The sequence below is a fragment of the Enhydra lutris genome, unplaced genomic scaffold, assembly GCF_002288905.1.
Source record: "Enhydra lutris kenyoni isolate GAN:26980312 unplaced genomic scaffold, ASM228890v2 scaffoldscaffold61, whole genome shotgun sequence".
Taxonomy (NCBI): Eukaryota; Metazoa; Chordata; class Mammalia; order Carnivora; family Mustelidae; genus Enhydra; species Enhydra lutris.
This window is the reverse complement of record NW_019154145.1, coordinates 2,759,197-2,773,480: the sequence shown is the minus strand read 5'-3', so window position 1 is coordinate 2,773,480 and position 14,284 is coordinate 2,759,197. Positions and strand designations below refer to the sequence as shown.

At 55.4% G+C, this 14,284-nt stretch overlaps 2 protein-coding genes across 5 annotated transcripts in view; one reads left to right on the top strand and one right to left on the bottom strand.

The window, feature by feature from the left end:
• Positions 1–5,206, top strand: part of LOC111158600 (pitrilysin metallopeptidase 1) — a 48,758-nt gene extending 43,552 nt beyond the window's left edge. For 2 of the 3 annotated variants that reach the window (XM_022520730.1, XM_022520731.1), the window contains exons 21-27: positions 677–797; positions 1,504–1,575; positions 2,113–2,225; positions 3,275–3,400; positions 4,145–4,290; positions 4,610–4,712; positions 4,809–5,206. In XM_022520730.1, coding sequence (XP_022376438.1) covers positions 677–797; positions 1,504–1,575; positions 2,113–2,225; positions 3,275–3,400; positions 4,145–4,290; positions 4,610–4,712; positions 4,809–4,905 — 778 coding nt within the window. In that variant the 3' untranslated portion in view covers positions 4,906–5,206. The remainder of the gene's footprint in view (positions 1–676; positions 798–1,503; positions 1,576–2,112; positions 2,226–3,274; positions 3,401–4,144; positions 4,291–4,609; positions 4,713–4,808) is intronic. The other variant, XM_022520732.1, reaches the window with a different exon arrangement.
• Positions 5,207–5,930: 724 nt separating this feature from the next.
• LOC111158592 (phosphofructokinase, platelet) overlaps positions 5,931–14,284 on the bottom strand; it is a 50,621-nt gene continuing 42,267 nt past the window's right edge. Inside the window, exons 16-21 of one of the 2 annotated variants that reach the window (XM_022520720.1) lie at positions 13,792–13,956; positions 12,258–12,319; positions 11,256–11,367; positions 10,284–10,383; positions 6,642–6,744; positions 5,931–6,359 (exon numbers count right to left, since the gene is read on the bottom strand). In XM_022520720.1, coding sequence (XP_022376428.1) covers positions 6,212–6,359; positions 6,642–6,744; positions 10,284–10,383; positions 11,256–11,367; positions 12,258–12,319; positions 13,792–13,956 — 690 coding nt within the window. In that variant the 3' untranslated portion in view covers positions 5,931–6,211. The remainder of the gene's footprint in view (positions 6,360–6,641; positions 6,745–10,283; positions 10,384–11,255; positions 11,368–12,257; positions 12,320–13,791; positions 13,957–14,284) is intronic. The other variant, XM_022520719.1, reaches the window with a different exon arrangement.

The following is a 14,284-nucleotide window of genomic DNA, read 5'->3' as shown; positions in this document are numbered from 1 at the left end:
GACCCTCTGTTTCCTTCTCCATAAAACACTGTCGCGTAGACTTGTGTGAGGAATAAACGAGCTTCTAAAGCAGGTGGTGTAGTGCTGGAATGTAGTTCGCATTGATACGATGGTACTTGCTATTCATTAGACGAAATTCAGGAGTGAGGGCGTGTCAGGAAGAGACACCGCACGGTCCGCAGTCTGTACCGCCGAGTAGCTCGCACACGACGGCGGCGCTTGTGACTGTGGCCGGCGGAGGACTTACGTACGGGCGTGTTCGGAAGAGCACAGGAATTCTTTGGCAACTTAAACTCTACTTGAACGACCAGTTCACATCTTCAAATTGCTGATTTTTCTTCTAGACAGTAACGTAGGTTTTCCGCCTTCAGATAACGTAAGTCGCAGGCACGGTTGGCAGATTGTGTTCTGTGTCTCCACAGAAGTGCGCTCCTGGCGTCCCGACGGTCGGGCCCCAGCTCCGGCCCGGACCCACAGGCAAAGCCTTTTTGGTAACTTGGAAGCGCTGTGGAGACGGCTGTATTGTTTGCTACTGTTTGTTTTTAATTCTTTTGAACATGATTTGATTCAAAATGGGTGTAGTAGTCCCTTCTTTGTATTATTCATGCAGAATACCAAATTAGTAAAACTTTCATTTCTCTAAGGGTTTCCTCCACATTTGTGGTGTTTTGCACAGGTGCTCTGTGAACGCTACACCTCAGCAGATGTCTCTGGCAGAAAAAGCAGTAGAAAAGTTCATTAGAAACCTCGGTCAGAGTAAACTGGAACAGGAGCCGGTGTGCCCGTACGTGGTTGAGGTGAGTGCCGCGGGCGTGGGTCCCCGTGGGTCCCATGCCCCTGATGCCCCCATGGCACGTGAGGAACCAGAGCCGGGCAGGGGGCGGTAGCTTTTGCCCAGTGTTAGTTCAGCCAGGTGAGAAATGAATCCACACCCTTCCATCCCGTTTCCCTTGTCGTCACTGCAACCTTGGCACTGGACACTCTCTTGCCGGGGAGGAAAGGCCGGTTTGAGATCCACTGTGCTAGCATGAGAGCAGGCCAAAACTGACCCAGGAAAGCCGGGACCGGAACGCCCCAGTACACAGCCGTTCTGTAGGTTGCACCTAGTACACGCTGCCTGGTTCCGTGACCCTACAGAGTGGGTTTCATGGACCTCACCAGAACAGGCCAGAACATTCTCATGGAGAAGGTGGGCAGTCCATAGATGGGGCAGAGACCATTCCTGCTCTCTTCACGATGTTCATGTGCCTGTGACCCCGACGGGCAGACCAGGCCCGTCTTCCCGGTGAGCAGCGCCCTGGCGAGGTGGCCTGCTGCTGCTTCTCCCTGCCCATCTGCCAATCCACACAGAAATCCCACTTATTTCAAACAGGGTTGCTGGAAACACGCAAGCGCGTATGCCCCAGCACTTGTCTTTGGCCGTGAGTTTTCTAGACCATTCCTTAGCTGTGTAAGGTGTATTTGGGATTTTTCTCATCTCTCTCGGGAATGTTTTATTTTCAGAAACCTGCACCCAGTGGATCCAGTGGGAGCGCCCACGTTAGCGGCCCCCAGGTCATACGGAAGCTGATCACAGTGAGTGGACACAGCCCCTGTCCCCTTAGGAAGAGCAGCTTCCCATCCTTGCCCTGTCTGGGATGGGGTGGCCGGTGCCACGGGGGCTTCTCCCCTGCAGGGGTGCAGCAGGCCCTGGGCCTCTCTGGGGCCCTTGTGTTGCCTGTGTCATCCTCGCCCTGTCCGCCTTTACTCAGGCACGGGAGGCTGCCGCGTTGGCGGGGTCACCGTCATCAGGGCATCCTGTGCCCTTCTCCCTGCTTGGCTTTAATGGTGACGGTTTTTGGTTTGGTTCATCAGACAGTGTTGATTTAACATATTTCTGGGGAAAAACGCAAAGGTGAGGTCACTTATGGATGGAAACCATGTAGGAGGAAATCTTTCTAATTGAGGAACTACATTTCGAAGCCCTGAGTTAGGGTTTTGGAGTGTTTTTTGGTAAAGCAACCGCTTATGTGGACCGACCTGACCGACATGATTGCCAGTGCCTTGCCCTTAGCCGTGAGCACATGGCAGGGGTGGCGGAGGGAGCCAACACGGCCTGCCTGTCGTCCTCAGGATCCCACCTTCAAGCCGTGCCAGATGAAGACGCACTTCCTGCTCCCGTTCCCAGTGAACTACGTGGGCGAATGCATCAGGACTGCCCCCTATGCAGACCCAGACCACGCCAGGTACAGGGCCAGGGGAGGGCAGAGGTGGCTGGTACGTACACAGGGCCCCGGCACGCAAGGCTGGTGCTGAGTTCAAAGGGAAGTGTGTTTCCAGGAGGGAAGTAGAATCATGGGATGGCGTCCAGCTGTGTGGCCAGTTTCTTTCCATGTTTCTGGGAAACAAACGTGTTCTCTACACTGAGCCCCACAGACCAGAGATATGTACTGTATTAAACAGAGTTAAAGCACAAACAGGTTATGAGAAGTACCCTGGGTAGTATCGATTTCTTTCCCCCCTTTCTTTGTATTTTATAATTTTCCAGCAATGACCTTATATTCCTTGTGTAGTACAGAATGTTCACAACCGGGGCGGGTAAGCCTCCCAGGCCCTGCTGGCGAGGGGGAGCCTGTCCGCAGAGGTCTGGCAGTGCAAACCCATGCTATGAGTGCCTCCCCCTCCCCCTCCCCCATCTTCCAGGGACACCTGTTTGCTTCTCTAGTTAGCGTCTGGACTTAGACCAGTCAGTGGGGGGCCAGTAGGACCCCGCTTCCTGTCCTGTGAATGTACTTGGTAGAACATTCCGTTTCTCTTCCGTGGCATCTGCTAGAACTGCACTTCTGTTGTGAGTGTAGGACTCAGCTCAGTCTGTCGCAGTGTGTTCTCAGGGAGGGTACCTACGGAAATCTGAGAGTTTGGGTTTGAGAGACGCGCGCACACCAGCGGGGGACTTGGAGAAGGGATGGTTTGCACGTTTGCCTGCGCGGTAAATTTGTAACATGTTCCCTCGGTCAGACTGTCAGTGTCCCTGTGTGCTGTGGCCGGGGGGAGCTGGACTTGTCTGAGGGACCTTCTGTCCCTCACCACCTCTCCCGCAGCCCTGGTTTGAAAATTCATCTCACGTTTTCCTCCTTGTAGTTGTCCTCCTCCATCAGGAAAGGGGAGACTGTAGTGTTCCGTGCTGTATCTTGTTTTCACCTAATCCAGGACAGCGAATACGAGTCCATCACATGGGGCACTTCCCTGCCGGGCCTACGGTTTTTAACTTGTGTTTTTTAATTATTCATTTCAGCCTTAAGATCCTTGCACGAGTGATGACTGCCAAATTCCTGCACACAGAAATCCGAGAGAAGGGCGGTGCTTATGGTGGCGGCGCCAGACTCAGCCGCGACGGGGTGTTCACACTGTACTCGTACCGGTGAGTGCGAGCGCACGTCTCCCAGCTCCGCTAAGCACCACAGGCCGCTGTCTGACGCATGGGGACCAGCCTCTGAAGAAGAGTTTGCCCTTGTTTCTCGCTTCTTCGGCGCATCAGCACACCCAGCAGCGTCCTCGGTTGTCCATGGCCAGGAGCGGCGGTGCCGAATGGGAAACTTTGGCTTAATTATATACGCCTGTTACCCAACACCCAGACTGAGTTAGAGGCGACAAGTCGAGAGCTTTCTGGGCTCGCGTCCAGCACAAGGCCCGGCGTGGGTGCTGGGTGCTTTGTGGTCACGGCCCCTGACTCTTCTCTCCCCTCTTGGTTAGAAAGTTTCCGAGGACGTAGGGAATTCAGGAATTCAGAATACCCTGCGGGCAGGACGAGTTTGCTGCCCCTGATGCAGTCTCTCCCTGCCCCCGCCTCGCCGCGTGCCAAGACACTTGGAGGACGCGTGCACGCCCGCGGGAGCTGCGCTTGCGGAGGACAGCAGTGCCGCCGTGACCCCCTCGGTGTCTGCTGCCCGGATGTGGGCTGCTGCACACAGAGCCGGGAGCAAGAGCGTCCGATCTCTCTGGCCCCTTTGTGGGGAGTGTGGGGCGTTTGTCCCGGGTGTGTCTTAAGGAAGTGTGTACGTGAGTCGTCTTCCCTGTGCACCTGATCTCTCTCCACAACATCAGAAAGGGGTGTTTGATGATCTGGTGGTGGAGCAGGCCAGCATGTGTCTCTTCGGTCTCCTAGGGATCCACGTTCCGCAGAGACGCTGCAGTCTTTCTCGAAGGCTATGGACTGGGCTAAGGCTGGGAGGTTCACAGAGCAAGACATTGACGAAGCAAAGCTTTCCGTTTTCTCCACCGTGGACGCCCCCGTGGCTCCTTCGGACAGAGGTATGTGCAGTAAACCACATGGAGCTCCCGATAAGAGGTGTCGCCATGGTTCCCCTCGCCCATCCGCCCCTGTGGTGCGCAGACGTCCCCCTAGAGCTGCAGCTTCTTTGTGTTGGCCACTTGCAGAGGGTGGCATCCTGTCATCCCAGAGCTTGAGCCATCCGAGGCCCTCGGACTTGGCCTCCACCCCGAGGGGAGAGGCTTGGTGGGCATGTGGAGGTCAACAGTGTGACCTCCAATGGAAGTATGTCCCGCGAGTGCCCTTAGAACAGGGTCTGTGCCCCGGGCCGCTGCCCTGAGTTACTGTGCTCATGGTCAGGGCTGGACCACTTCCTGTGCGGCCTCTCGGATGAGATGAAGCAGGTGCACCGGGAGCAGCTCTTCGCCGTCCGCCATGAGGATCTCATCAATGTGAGCAACAAGTACGTACCCGGGGCTGGGTGTCGAGAGCCCTCCCACGGCCACCCCAGGCTCTTCCTGCGGGAAGCAGCCCTGACGGATCCCTGCCTGCTTTCCAGGTACCTTGACACTGGGAAGAGCACACACGGGTTGGCTCTGCTGGGACCAGACAACACAGAAATCGCTAAGGACCTGTCGTGGGTGACCGGCGAGTAGGTCTGACTGCTCAGATGAACCTGCAGCCTGTGGGGCTCCTCAGCACGAAGCCTGAGCTGATTTCGTTTGAAAGGAGAGAAACGTTACTGTTTGCCCCACATTTTGCTCATACCTGGTTCTTATGTGGCCGGTCAGCCCAAGCTGCTCTGTCTCGGAAGAGACGACCACGAAGAACTTGAAATAATCATGTATTAAATGCCAGAGTCGCACAGACTATAACATTGACATAAATGTCATTTATCTTATTAATTCTGGAGCATTTATTTCAAAAACTTAGAAATAAAAGACCACTCTGACCTGACCTACTTGGGCTTTAGTCATTATTTTAAGTGACATTTTGTTAGAGTAGTTCTCAAGGCCTTTATTAAAAAATAAGTGAACAAAGGCCCCCGAGGTCCCTTGATTTGTGAAACCAGTGTGGTCGCAGTCTGGAACAGATGTGCGGCCTGGCGGATTAAAAGTGCATTAAGCTTCTCCCACGGGCTTTACGGGACGGAGCTTCTGTCACCCTACGTATCTCCCACAGAAAGCACAGTCTGTGCTGGTTCCTCCTTGGCCACGCCGCCCCGGCTCCTGAGCAGACTTGGGAGGGGCCCTCCAGCTCTCAGACCTCTCAGACAACGGAAGAGGCAGAAACGCTGCTCGCTGAGCACCGGCGCAGGTGAGCCAGCGCCCTTCCTCGACAGAGCCGGGCTGTCCCCCGGCCCCTGGCTGGGCCCCTCCCAGCAGACACCATGCGGGAAACCACGGGTGTGCACACCCACCCTGTTATCGCACACTGCCAGTTTCTGTTTGTAATTCTACACCTGGCATTGCGTTGGGAGGAGTTGGCTCACCTCACCTGGGGTCCTGGGGTCCCGGTCCAGGGCCGACTCCGCACACTTGCCAAGTCACGCTCTGTGGATCAGTGCGGAGCCTCTGTCCTTGCACCGGGCCTGGTTCACGGATGCAGAAAGAACACTTCACAGCGGCCCGCAGAGCCTGAGGATTTGAACCCCTACCCACAGAGACAAAGAGCACCACGGTTGGAGTTTGAGCTGATGTTTAATTCTACTGGCTACACACGCTCGGAAGCAGGACACGGAGTACGAGACGCAGCAGACAGCTCGTGCTGGAGTCTTAGGGTCCTGTGGGGAGGCAGGACACAGGACGGGGGCTCTGTGTGTAGGTATTCGCGTCAACAATACTCGCATCGGAGGGCCGACAAATAACTTAAGTGTTACAAAAACGGGAGGGAAACGAAGTCCAAAGCAGTGCTTGCTAGCCGGGCGGGCGGGTCCGGGTCCGGGTCCGGGTCCAGCGGCGTCTAGATGGCAGCGGGCTCCTCGTGGCCTCGGGGGTGCATGGGCTCCAGCTGGTTGGAGTCGGAGACCTCGTAGCTGGCCTTGTACTTGGCCAGGATCTTCATGAGCGGCCGCAGCTTCAGCCACCACTGCTCCTTGGGGATCCTGTGCCTGCGGGTGGCAGGAAGGGGTTGTCAGGGCAGCCTGGCCCTGGGGGATGGGCGTCACGGGGTCGGGGCTGGAGCAGCTCCGCGGGATCTGCTCGTTTTCCTAAGTGGCATGAGCCCGTTCTGTAGACTTGTAGAAAGCTGCCCTGTTTCTCAAAGGCTTGTGTTTTCTGAGTTGTGATGACAGATTAATGCCCCTAAGTCTAGCAGCGGCAGCGTCCCTTCGCCCTGTCCTGCACACCTTCCCGGCCGGGACATGTGGACCCGCAAGGGCTGATCTACTCACTCGAAGTCGGTGTCCTTCCTCAGCTGTGTCACAGGCTGGAAAAGAAGGTTTCTTTTGCTTATTCCCAGCACGCAAATGGAATCCTCACTCGTAAACCTTTTTCCTGTGAAAGAGAAAAAGCGATGTCAGAACCAATTCTCAGTCTTGTTGAGGACAGGAGGAGAGGTGAGGGCGAAAAGGAGGTTTGCCCACAGCAAACCTGGGAGGCAGAGATGAACTCGGATGGCCTGGCAGGAGGCAAGGAGCCCTGGGCGCTCTGGGGTCTGCGGGCGAGGTAGGGAACGAGCCCAGGTGACTGACAGCTGCGTGATCCTGCTTTCTCAGGGGCTGCTGGCTCTGGTCTGCCGAGCCCCGCAGGGCTGGAGCGGGGAGGGCAGAGACGGAGGCGCCTGGGTCACCACGCAGCCCATCATGCCACACACACCCCGAGGGGGGCCAGGGACACACATTGAGCGCTTCGCCCCCCAAGCTAAGGGAGGACGCACGCGCTTCTCGTGGCAAGGCAGGGGCTTGATGAACACGGGCGGCCACACTGGCCTCCCCCACGGAAGAGCCGGCTTCGCGGAGCCAGCGGCAGGAGCCCAGGCTCGGGAGTGCACAGACGGGGAGGCCGCAAGGTCTGGAGAGGCGCGTCCTCAGTGACATGGGAGAAGATCCCGAAGTAGAAATGGAATCAGCCAGAGTCTGTTCTCTGAAGACTAAAATTATGTTGGCTCTATAGGCCTCGCTGTTCTTTAAGTCAAAGTCTGGAAATCAAACTGACAGACACGGATCTGGTCAGGCTGCTCCGGAAAACGGGGCTGAGGCCCGGTGTCTGCAGTAGCGGGTGGAAGCGCCATGTGCACAGAAAGTTCTAGAAACAGAACCTACAAACCCGGTCACAGAGCAGCTCTGCTCTTTCCGTTAACTTAGGGAACTCCAGTCAACGCTGCCCACAAGGCGAGCAGGAGGCTTGATGGTATCCACGGGGAACCCCACCCCCCCACACCTAGACAGGACGCGTCGGGAAGTCGCCGGAGCAGGAGGCCATCCCGGGAGACCGTCCAGGAGCCCGTGCCTGGGGCGAAGAGCGCACCACAGGAAGCAAGGCCGGCCTCACATGTGCCTCACACACAGCAGGCCACACACGCCTCCATCTGTGCGAAGGTGCATACAGGTACCCCGCTTTGTCCCAAGACCTGCACCTGGACCTCTCTGTACGGACAGGACACCCAAAGAGGATTTTAGCTTTTATAAAAACCGAAAAGCACAAACCTCAGAAGTGGCGCCACCCAGCGCCTTCCCCGGGAACTGCCCGCGGCGTCAGCCACCTGGGCTGTGCCTGTGCGCGTCCTGGCTGCACCCTGAGTGATTTCGTGCGTCCGTTAGCAACGCGTGTCCTGAGTGACCTGGGGAGGCCTGGGAATGCTCAGGAACTTCTGTATAAACTGCTTCTTTATGCCACTGACTTACGAAACGGTTTTCTAAGATGGCAGAGGAAACCCAGAACACGCGCTCACGGTCAGAGGACTGCAGCACGACACAGCATCATGACCGCAGACCCACGGCACTCGCGAGCTGCAGAAAGCCCTCAGTCAGACAGTTACCGATCGTGCTCAAGGGCGCTGAACACATTCCCCATTCCCATCAGGGCCGCGGCCTGCACAGGAGCTCTCCTCACTCCCGCTCTTCAGGACTGCCCTAGAGCGACACACACCCCCCCCCACAAGCCGCAAGGAAAACGTTAAGATGTCCAGATGGTCCTGTCTCCATGGATGCGAAAAACGAACAGATTGGCAAATAACTACTGGAATTCAGAGTGTGTAGAAAGTTGTGGATCGCAAACTTTACAAAAGTTGTATTTCTGTATGCCAACAGTGAGTTTAAAAAATACCATTTACAGTAACATTTTTTAAAATGTCGAGTCAGGAATAAATTTACAAAAGATACCGCAAGATCTTTATACCTTCACAAGAGATAAAGAAAGGCCTAAGTATATGGAGATAGTGTTTGTGAACTATAAAATATTTTTAAAATCTCAGATCCTCCACCATATAATTTACTGATTAAATATAATTCCCTCAAAACATCCAACAGTTTTTGGTGGACTGTAACAGTCTGATTCCATTTCCGTGACAGCACAAAGAGCCAAGGATAGTGGAAACCAAAAGATGTCCGGGGTAGTGGGGCGTCACTTTTCCTGCTATCAGAAATCATCTATGGGGATGCCTGGGGGGCTCATGGGTTAAGCATCTGCCTTCAGCTCAGGTCATGATCCAAGCATCCTGGGATTGAGCCCTGCATCAGGCTCTCTGCTCGGCGGGGAGCCTGCTTCCCCCTCTCTCTCTGCCTACGTGTGATCTCTGTCAAATAAATAAAATCTTGAAGAAGAAAAGGGAAATCGTCTAGAGAGCAACTGAATGCCAGACCGCACACTCGCTAACCCAGAGACGGTCCCACCAGTGTCCCAGCTACCCAGTCTCTGATGGAGATTAGAGACGATGCAATGAATGGCATGTGAGTGAGTGCCCACATGAAGTCAGACCTCAGACTTCACATCAAGTAGATCAAAGAAGGAAATGTAAAAACGTTTCAGCGAAGAGCGCAAACCGTCAAGGAGAAGGCAAACGGTCTACCTAAAGACTGAGGAGCAATGCTTGCACAAAACAAGCCCCACAGGACAGCCCTGTCTGCAACATGGCCTGGGCAGAATATGAAATGGAATTTTCTAGAACACAGAGTAGAACAAGTTTCTGTAAAGTCATTGAAACATTTTTAAATCTATACAATGATACAAAAGCAAAAACTATGTGTCAATAAGGGAAATATTTCTAAGCAATAGGAAAGTAGGCAAAATACCAGAAAAGCACACAGAACCAGCGGGAGCCCGAGGAAGCTGACCTCCCTCCTCACTTTGGAGAGTTCACCTCAAAGCCACAGGAAACTGCCCACATCACAGCGACAGCCCGCCAGGGATGGGTCACGTGTCACCTGGGCAGGAGGAAGGAGACCACACACCCCATGGGTCACCCTGTGCTTGGGGACACCGGGATGCAGGTCGAAGGTCAGAACACCCGCCAGGTGTGCATCAGAGACCAACGCCCCAGCAAAGGGAAATGCACACTGCCGGCCTCCATCCCCATAAACCACAGGAGCCTGCGAAGGTGTCCCCGAGGTGGCAGGACCACGGAAAGCAGAATGATTCTACAGTTCTGAGGTCTGGTGGGGAGGGAGGGCAGTGTGCTGGAGAGAACATGCTAGATTCAAGAGGAGCAAACCGTCCAGACACCTGCCAGTTCCCAGTTTTCTCTGAAAAGAAGGGTCATGAAGAGTCCCTAAGTCCTTGGTGTCCTAAGTCAAGGCCAGGTGAGAGCGTGCTGTGTGGCCAAACACGAGGGCAGGTCATACCTAGGGTCCTGCTGGGGGAGCCCTGTGTATGGGAGGCGTCCTTGACGTAAGGAGCATGGCGCTGAGGTACCTGAGTGCCCCCCACATCCATGGAGCAGGAGCCAAGCCCTGCCTTTGAGGAATCACAGCCAACGACAGCCTTGAAGGTCCCAGAGCACCTGCAGAGCGAGGCCCCATGCAGCTCGAGGCCGAGCATGTGCAGAGCAGCAGGCACCTGCCCCTGGAGCACCGGCCACCCCCAGCCGTGGCACCTACCTTTGCCTGGAGCCTCCTTCAATTTCGTGCTGATCCACTGCATGGCCCTGGCGGAGATTTTGGTCCCAAAGTTTCTATCGAACGGCGAAGGCGCCCCACCCTGCGGACAGCCAGAGGTACGGGAGCAGTTACGGACACAGGATGGCGGCCTGGCTGCGTTTCAAAATGCACTGAAAGGTGTGAGAGTTTACGAAGTTCACCTCCTACTCTGACGAGAGTCACACCCTATAAGTGGGGGCTCAGGAGTCTGTGTTTTTGTTCTTGCACGTTTTTACCTGCTTGTACGTAGCTGGGACCTGCAGCCAGAGCTCTGCCCCCGAGGCCAGCTTCCCCACGCTCACCCCCACCCCGCACGGGGCTGCGCAGCTCCTGGCTTCGTTCTTTCAAATCTCCTGTCGGGATGTCTTATTTTGGGGTAGGGAGCAGGTCACAGTTTCCATTAAGAATCTGACCAACCCCGAGGGCTTTCACAAAAATAGACGCACACCGTTTCGTCACATAAGCAGGGGACTGACGGGCCCCTCTGGAATGGACGCGTGGGTAAGTTAAGACCCTAAGATGGTGGGGGGAGGGGGAGTAGTGTTGGGACCAGGACAGGGATGCCATCTGGCGACTGCAGCCCTTACCCCACGCCCACCTCCAGCAAAGCACACCCTGAGGTTCCTTCCAGACCGCTCTGATTCTGTGCAAACCTCAAGCATCCTGTGTCTGATGTGTAAATAGTGAATGAAGTACTTGGTCACCAGAAGAACACCGAAGGTCTCCCATCTACCTAAGCGCAGAATTTCTATAGCTGGCGGAACGTGGTGGGACTTCTTAATGGAACCGTAACGTGGTGAAGTAAATGCCAAGATGCCTGAAATCTCTCCTGAACACACATTTTTTCCCCCATCACAGCTAAAATAAGGCATCCGTCTACACCGAGCCTCCTGGACAGCGGCCTGCTTCGCATCACGCAGGCCCCAGGCCCACCTGCTGCATGTGGCCCAGCACGTTCTTCCTGCAGTCGAACACGCCCTTGCCCTCCTCAGAGTACAGCTGGTAGATGAAGTCCGTGGTGTAGTTCTCGCTGCAGCTCTCGTTCCTGCAACAAGAGGACACGTGGGCTCAGGGCCCTGGTGGGGCGTGCAGCCGGCCCCATGCCCATCCCACACTGCACGCATCTTCTTGTAAAAATGCCAGTGGCCACCCGAATGTTTATAGCAGCAATGTCCACAATAGCCAAACTATGGAAAGAACTGAGATGTCCATCAACAGACGAATGGATAAAGAAGATGTGGTATCTATACACAATGGAATACTATGCAGCCATCAAAAGAAATGAAATCTTGCCATTTGCGACGACGTGGATGGAACTAGAGGGTATCATGCTTAGCGAAATAAGCCAGTCGGAGAAAGACAACTATCATATGATCTCCCTGATATGAGGGAGAGGAGATGCAACGTGGGGGGTTAAGGGGGTAGGAGAAGAGTAAATGAAACAAGATGGGATTGGGAGGGAGACAAACCATAAGTGACTCTTAATCTCACAAAACAAACTGAGGGTTGATGGGGGGAGGGGGGTTGGGAGAGGGGGTGGGGTTATGGACAATGGGGAGGGTATGTGCTATGGTGAGTTTTGTGAAGTGTGTAAACCTGGCGATTCACATACCTGTACCCCTGGGGATAAAAATACATTTTATGTTTATAAAACAATTTAAAAATTAATTAAAAAAGAAAAGAAAAGAAATACCAGTGTCTTAAAGAAATGACTTGGTGACACCTTAGGGGAAAAAAAAAAAAGAACTACAAAGCAAAAGTGCATTTTCCGATGTGCCCTTTAGTTACACGAATGCGTGTGGTTCTGAAGTCAGCATGTAACCGCCCCTCCTGCATGTCTCCAGTGGTGAGTGACGACCGCCCTGGAGTACTTCAACCCCGTGGCCAGGTCGTCTGGGGAGCTGGGGCTCAGTGACCGAGGACGAGTGTCTGTACCTGAGCACGAGTCCCCTCTGAATGGTGGTCTTCATTTTCTCCGTCAGGTGCTCCACGTTGGACTAGGAAAGAGCATTCAGTTAGCCCAGCACCCGCCACCACAGGACCCCGGGGTCGCACACAGCAGGGGGCGCGGGAGAGCACAGCTGCAGGGCGAGGACCAGCCGGGGGTGCCAGTGGAGCAGAAGAGACCAGCACCTGCTCGCAGGCAGCGTGCTCGGCCCAGAGGGCAGCTGCTCAGCTGGGCACAGATGGCGCAGCGCGCAGGGGCGGAATAAATAGCTCTCCCTCTTCGATCGCGAGTTCACGTCCTCTGTGTACCAAACCTGTGTGTACCAGCGCCCCTTGCTCCTGTGCCTGACGAGGTCTTCTCCCTGGGAGGACAAACTAGCACACCTAAATTTGTGCATAATCTCCTGACTGCCTGATCTGGGGATCTGGAGGCCCAGAGAAGCTTTTCTAGCCTTGCACTTGTGTACAAAGTTTGTACAGAAAGGGATTCTGGATCCTGAGCACAGAAAACGTGCACGGGAAGGAGGTGTGCGCGTGTGAGCAAATCCGTCCTCACAGTGGTTGCCCGTGTGCTGGGGCGGAGACGTGTGCACACTGAGCCCTGCCTTCCGGTGGTTTCTGAAGGACAGATGGTCAGATCCACGGTGTGAAGAAATTCCCAGGTTAAGTCTGATAACGAGTAAATCGTCAAGCGGGTCTCTGCTTGACTCGTGGGATCCAGAAACAAAGACTTTAAGGTTCCTGTGCTCACTTCTGCAGCACAAATACAGTTTTATCTGTATTTTCGGGCGAGTTTTGTCTTCCTAAGGCCTGTCCTTGTCCAGTGCCCGCCTCCTCCTGCCCCAAGGGGGGTGCGCAGCCCGACTCCCCTGCACTTGCCACTCGCCCCCGATAAAGCTGGGACCCGAGGGAACCTTGGCTGATTCGGAAAGCGCATCTCAACCTTAGGATCCCCAGGTGAATCCTGATGTCAGTTGTGGTCCCAGGTGCAGGTGACACGTTAATGTTGGGGGAGGGGGGGTCTGTTCTGACAACTGTCCCACCTTGGCGGGGGTGTTGCTGGGTGTGGGGCAGGCGTGCAGGGGACCTCTGTCCTCACCCTGAAACTGCTCTAAAAAATACATTGTTAATTTTTTTAAAAAAATCTCTAAAGGAAGCATGCAATCAGAAAGCAGGTTCTATTTTGTTCTTAGTGCCTTAAGCCCGCCAGCCCAGTCCCGCCAGCCCGGCAAGCGCCATGCACTCCCCCGTCACACCCAGCCTTTGCAGCAGGGAGGCCTCGGCGCTCCGGGGAGCATGTGCTCCCGTGGCCCTCCCGCACGGACACCCACAAGGACATGGGTCTCAACAGGAAGCTGGGCGTCCGCTCACACCCCTCGATCCAGTGAGGGTCCCTGAAAGTGCGTAGAATTTGGTGTCCTGTCAACCCCGTCACGCTTCCCTTGGAGACAACCACCAAGCGTGTGACCGGACAGCAGCACCGACAACCGTGTCACCCAGGGGCCCCGCGGCAGGGACGTACCTGCAGGTCTCGGATGTCGAACGGCTCCTCAAAAATGTAGGCGGCATCGGCTCCAGCGGCGAGCCCCCCCATGTTGGCCAGGTAGCCGCAGTAGCCCCCCATGGTCTCGATGATGAACACACGGCGCTTGGTCCCGCTGGCCGACTGTTTGATGCGGTCACACGTCTGGCCACAGAGGAGGACACAGGTCATTCCACCGTGGGGGCGGCCAGGGCTGGGACACAGGGACAGAGACTGCGGTCCCCGGCGCCCCCGGCCCTTGCGGCTGTGCTCACCATCCCTGTATCCTGACATGCCCACGGCGGGCTGGGCCAGCTCGCTGGAGCTGCCCATGCAGCCTCGTGGGCTGTGGGCCCCGTCTGGTGGATGGGCTTCTTCTGAAAGGCTCCCTGTGACATCTGGGTCCTGCTCCTCCTCAGTCTAACCCCAAACACGACACCCCACGAGGGCAGCTCTCTGGATCTGGACAGGGGCTCCTGGACAGAGGCCCTCA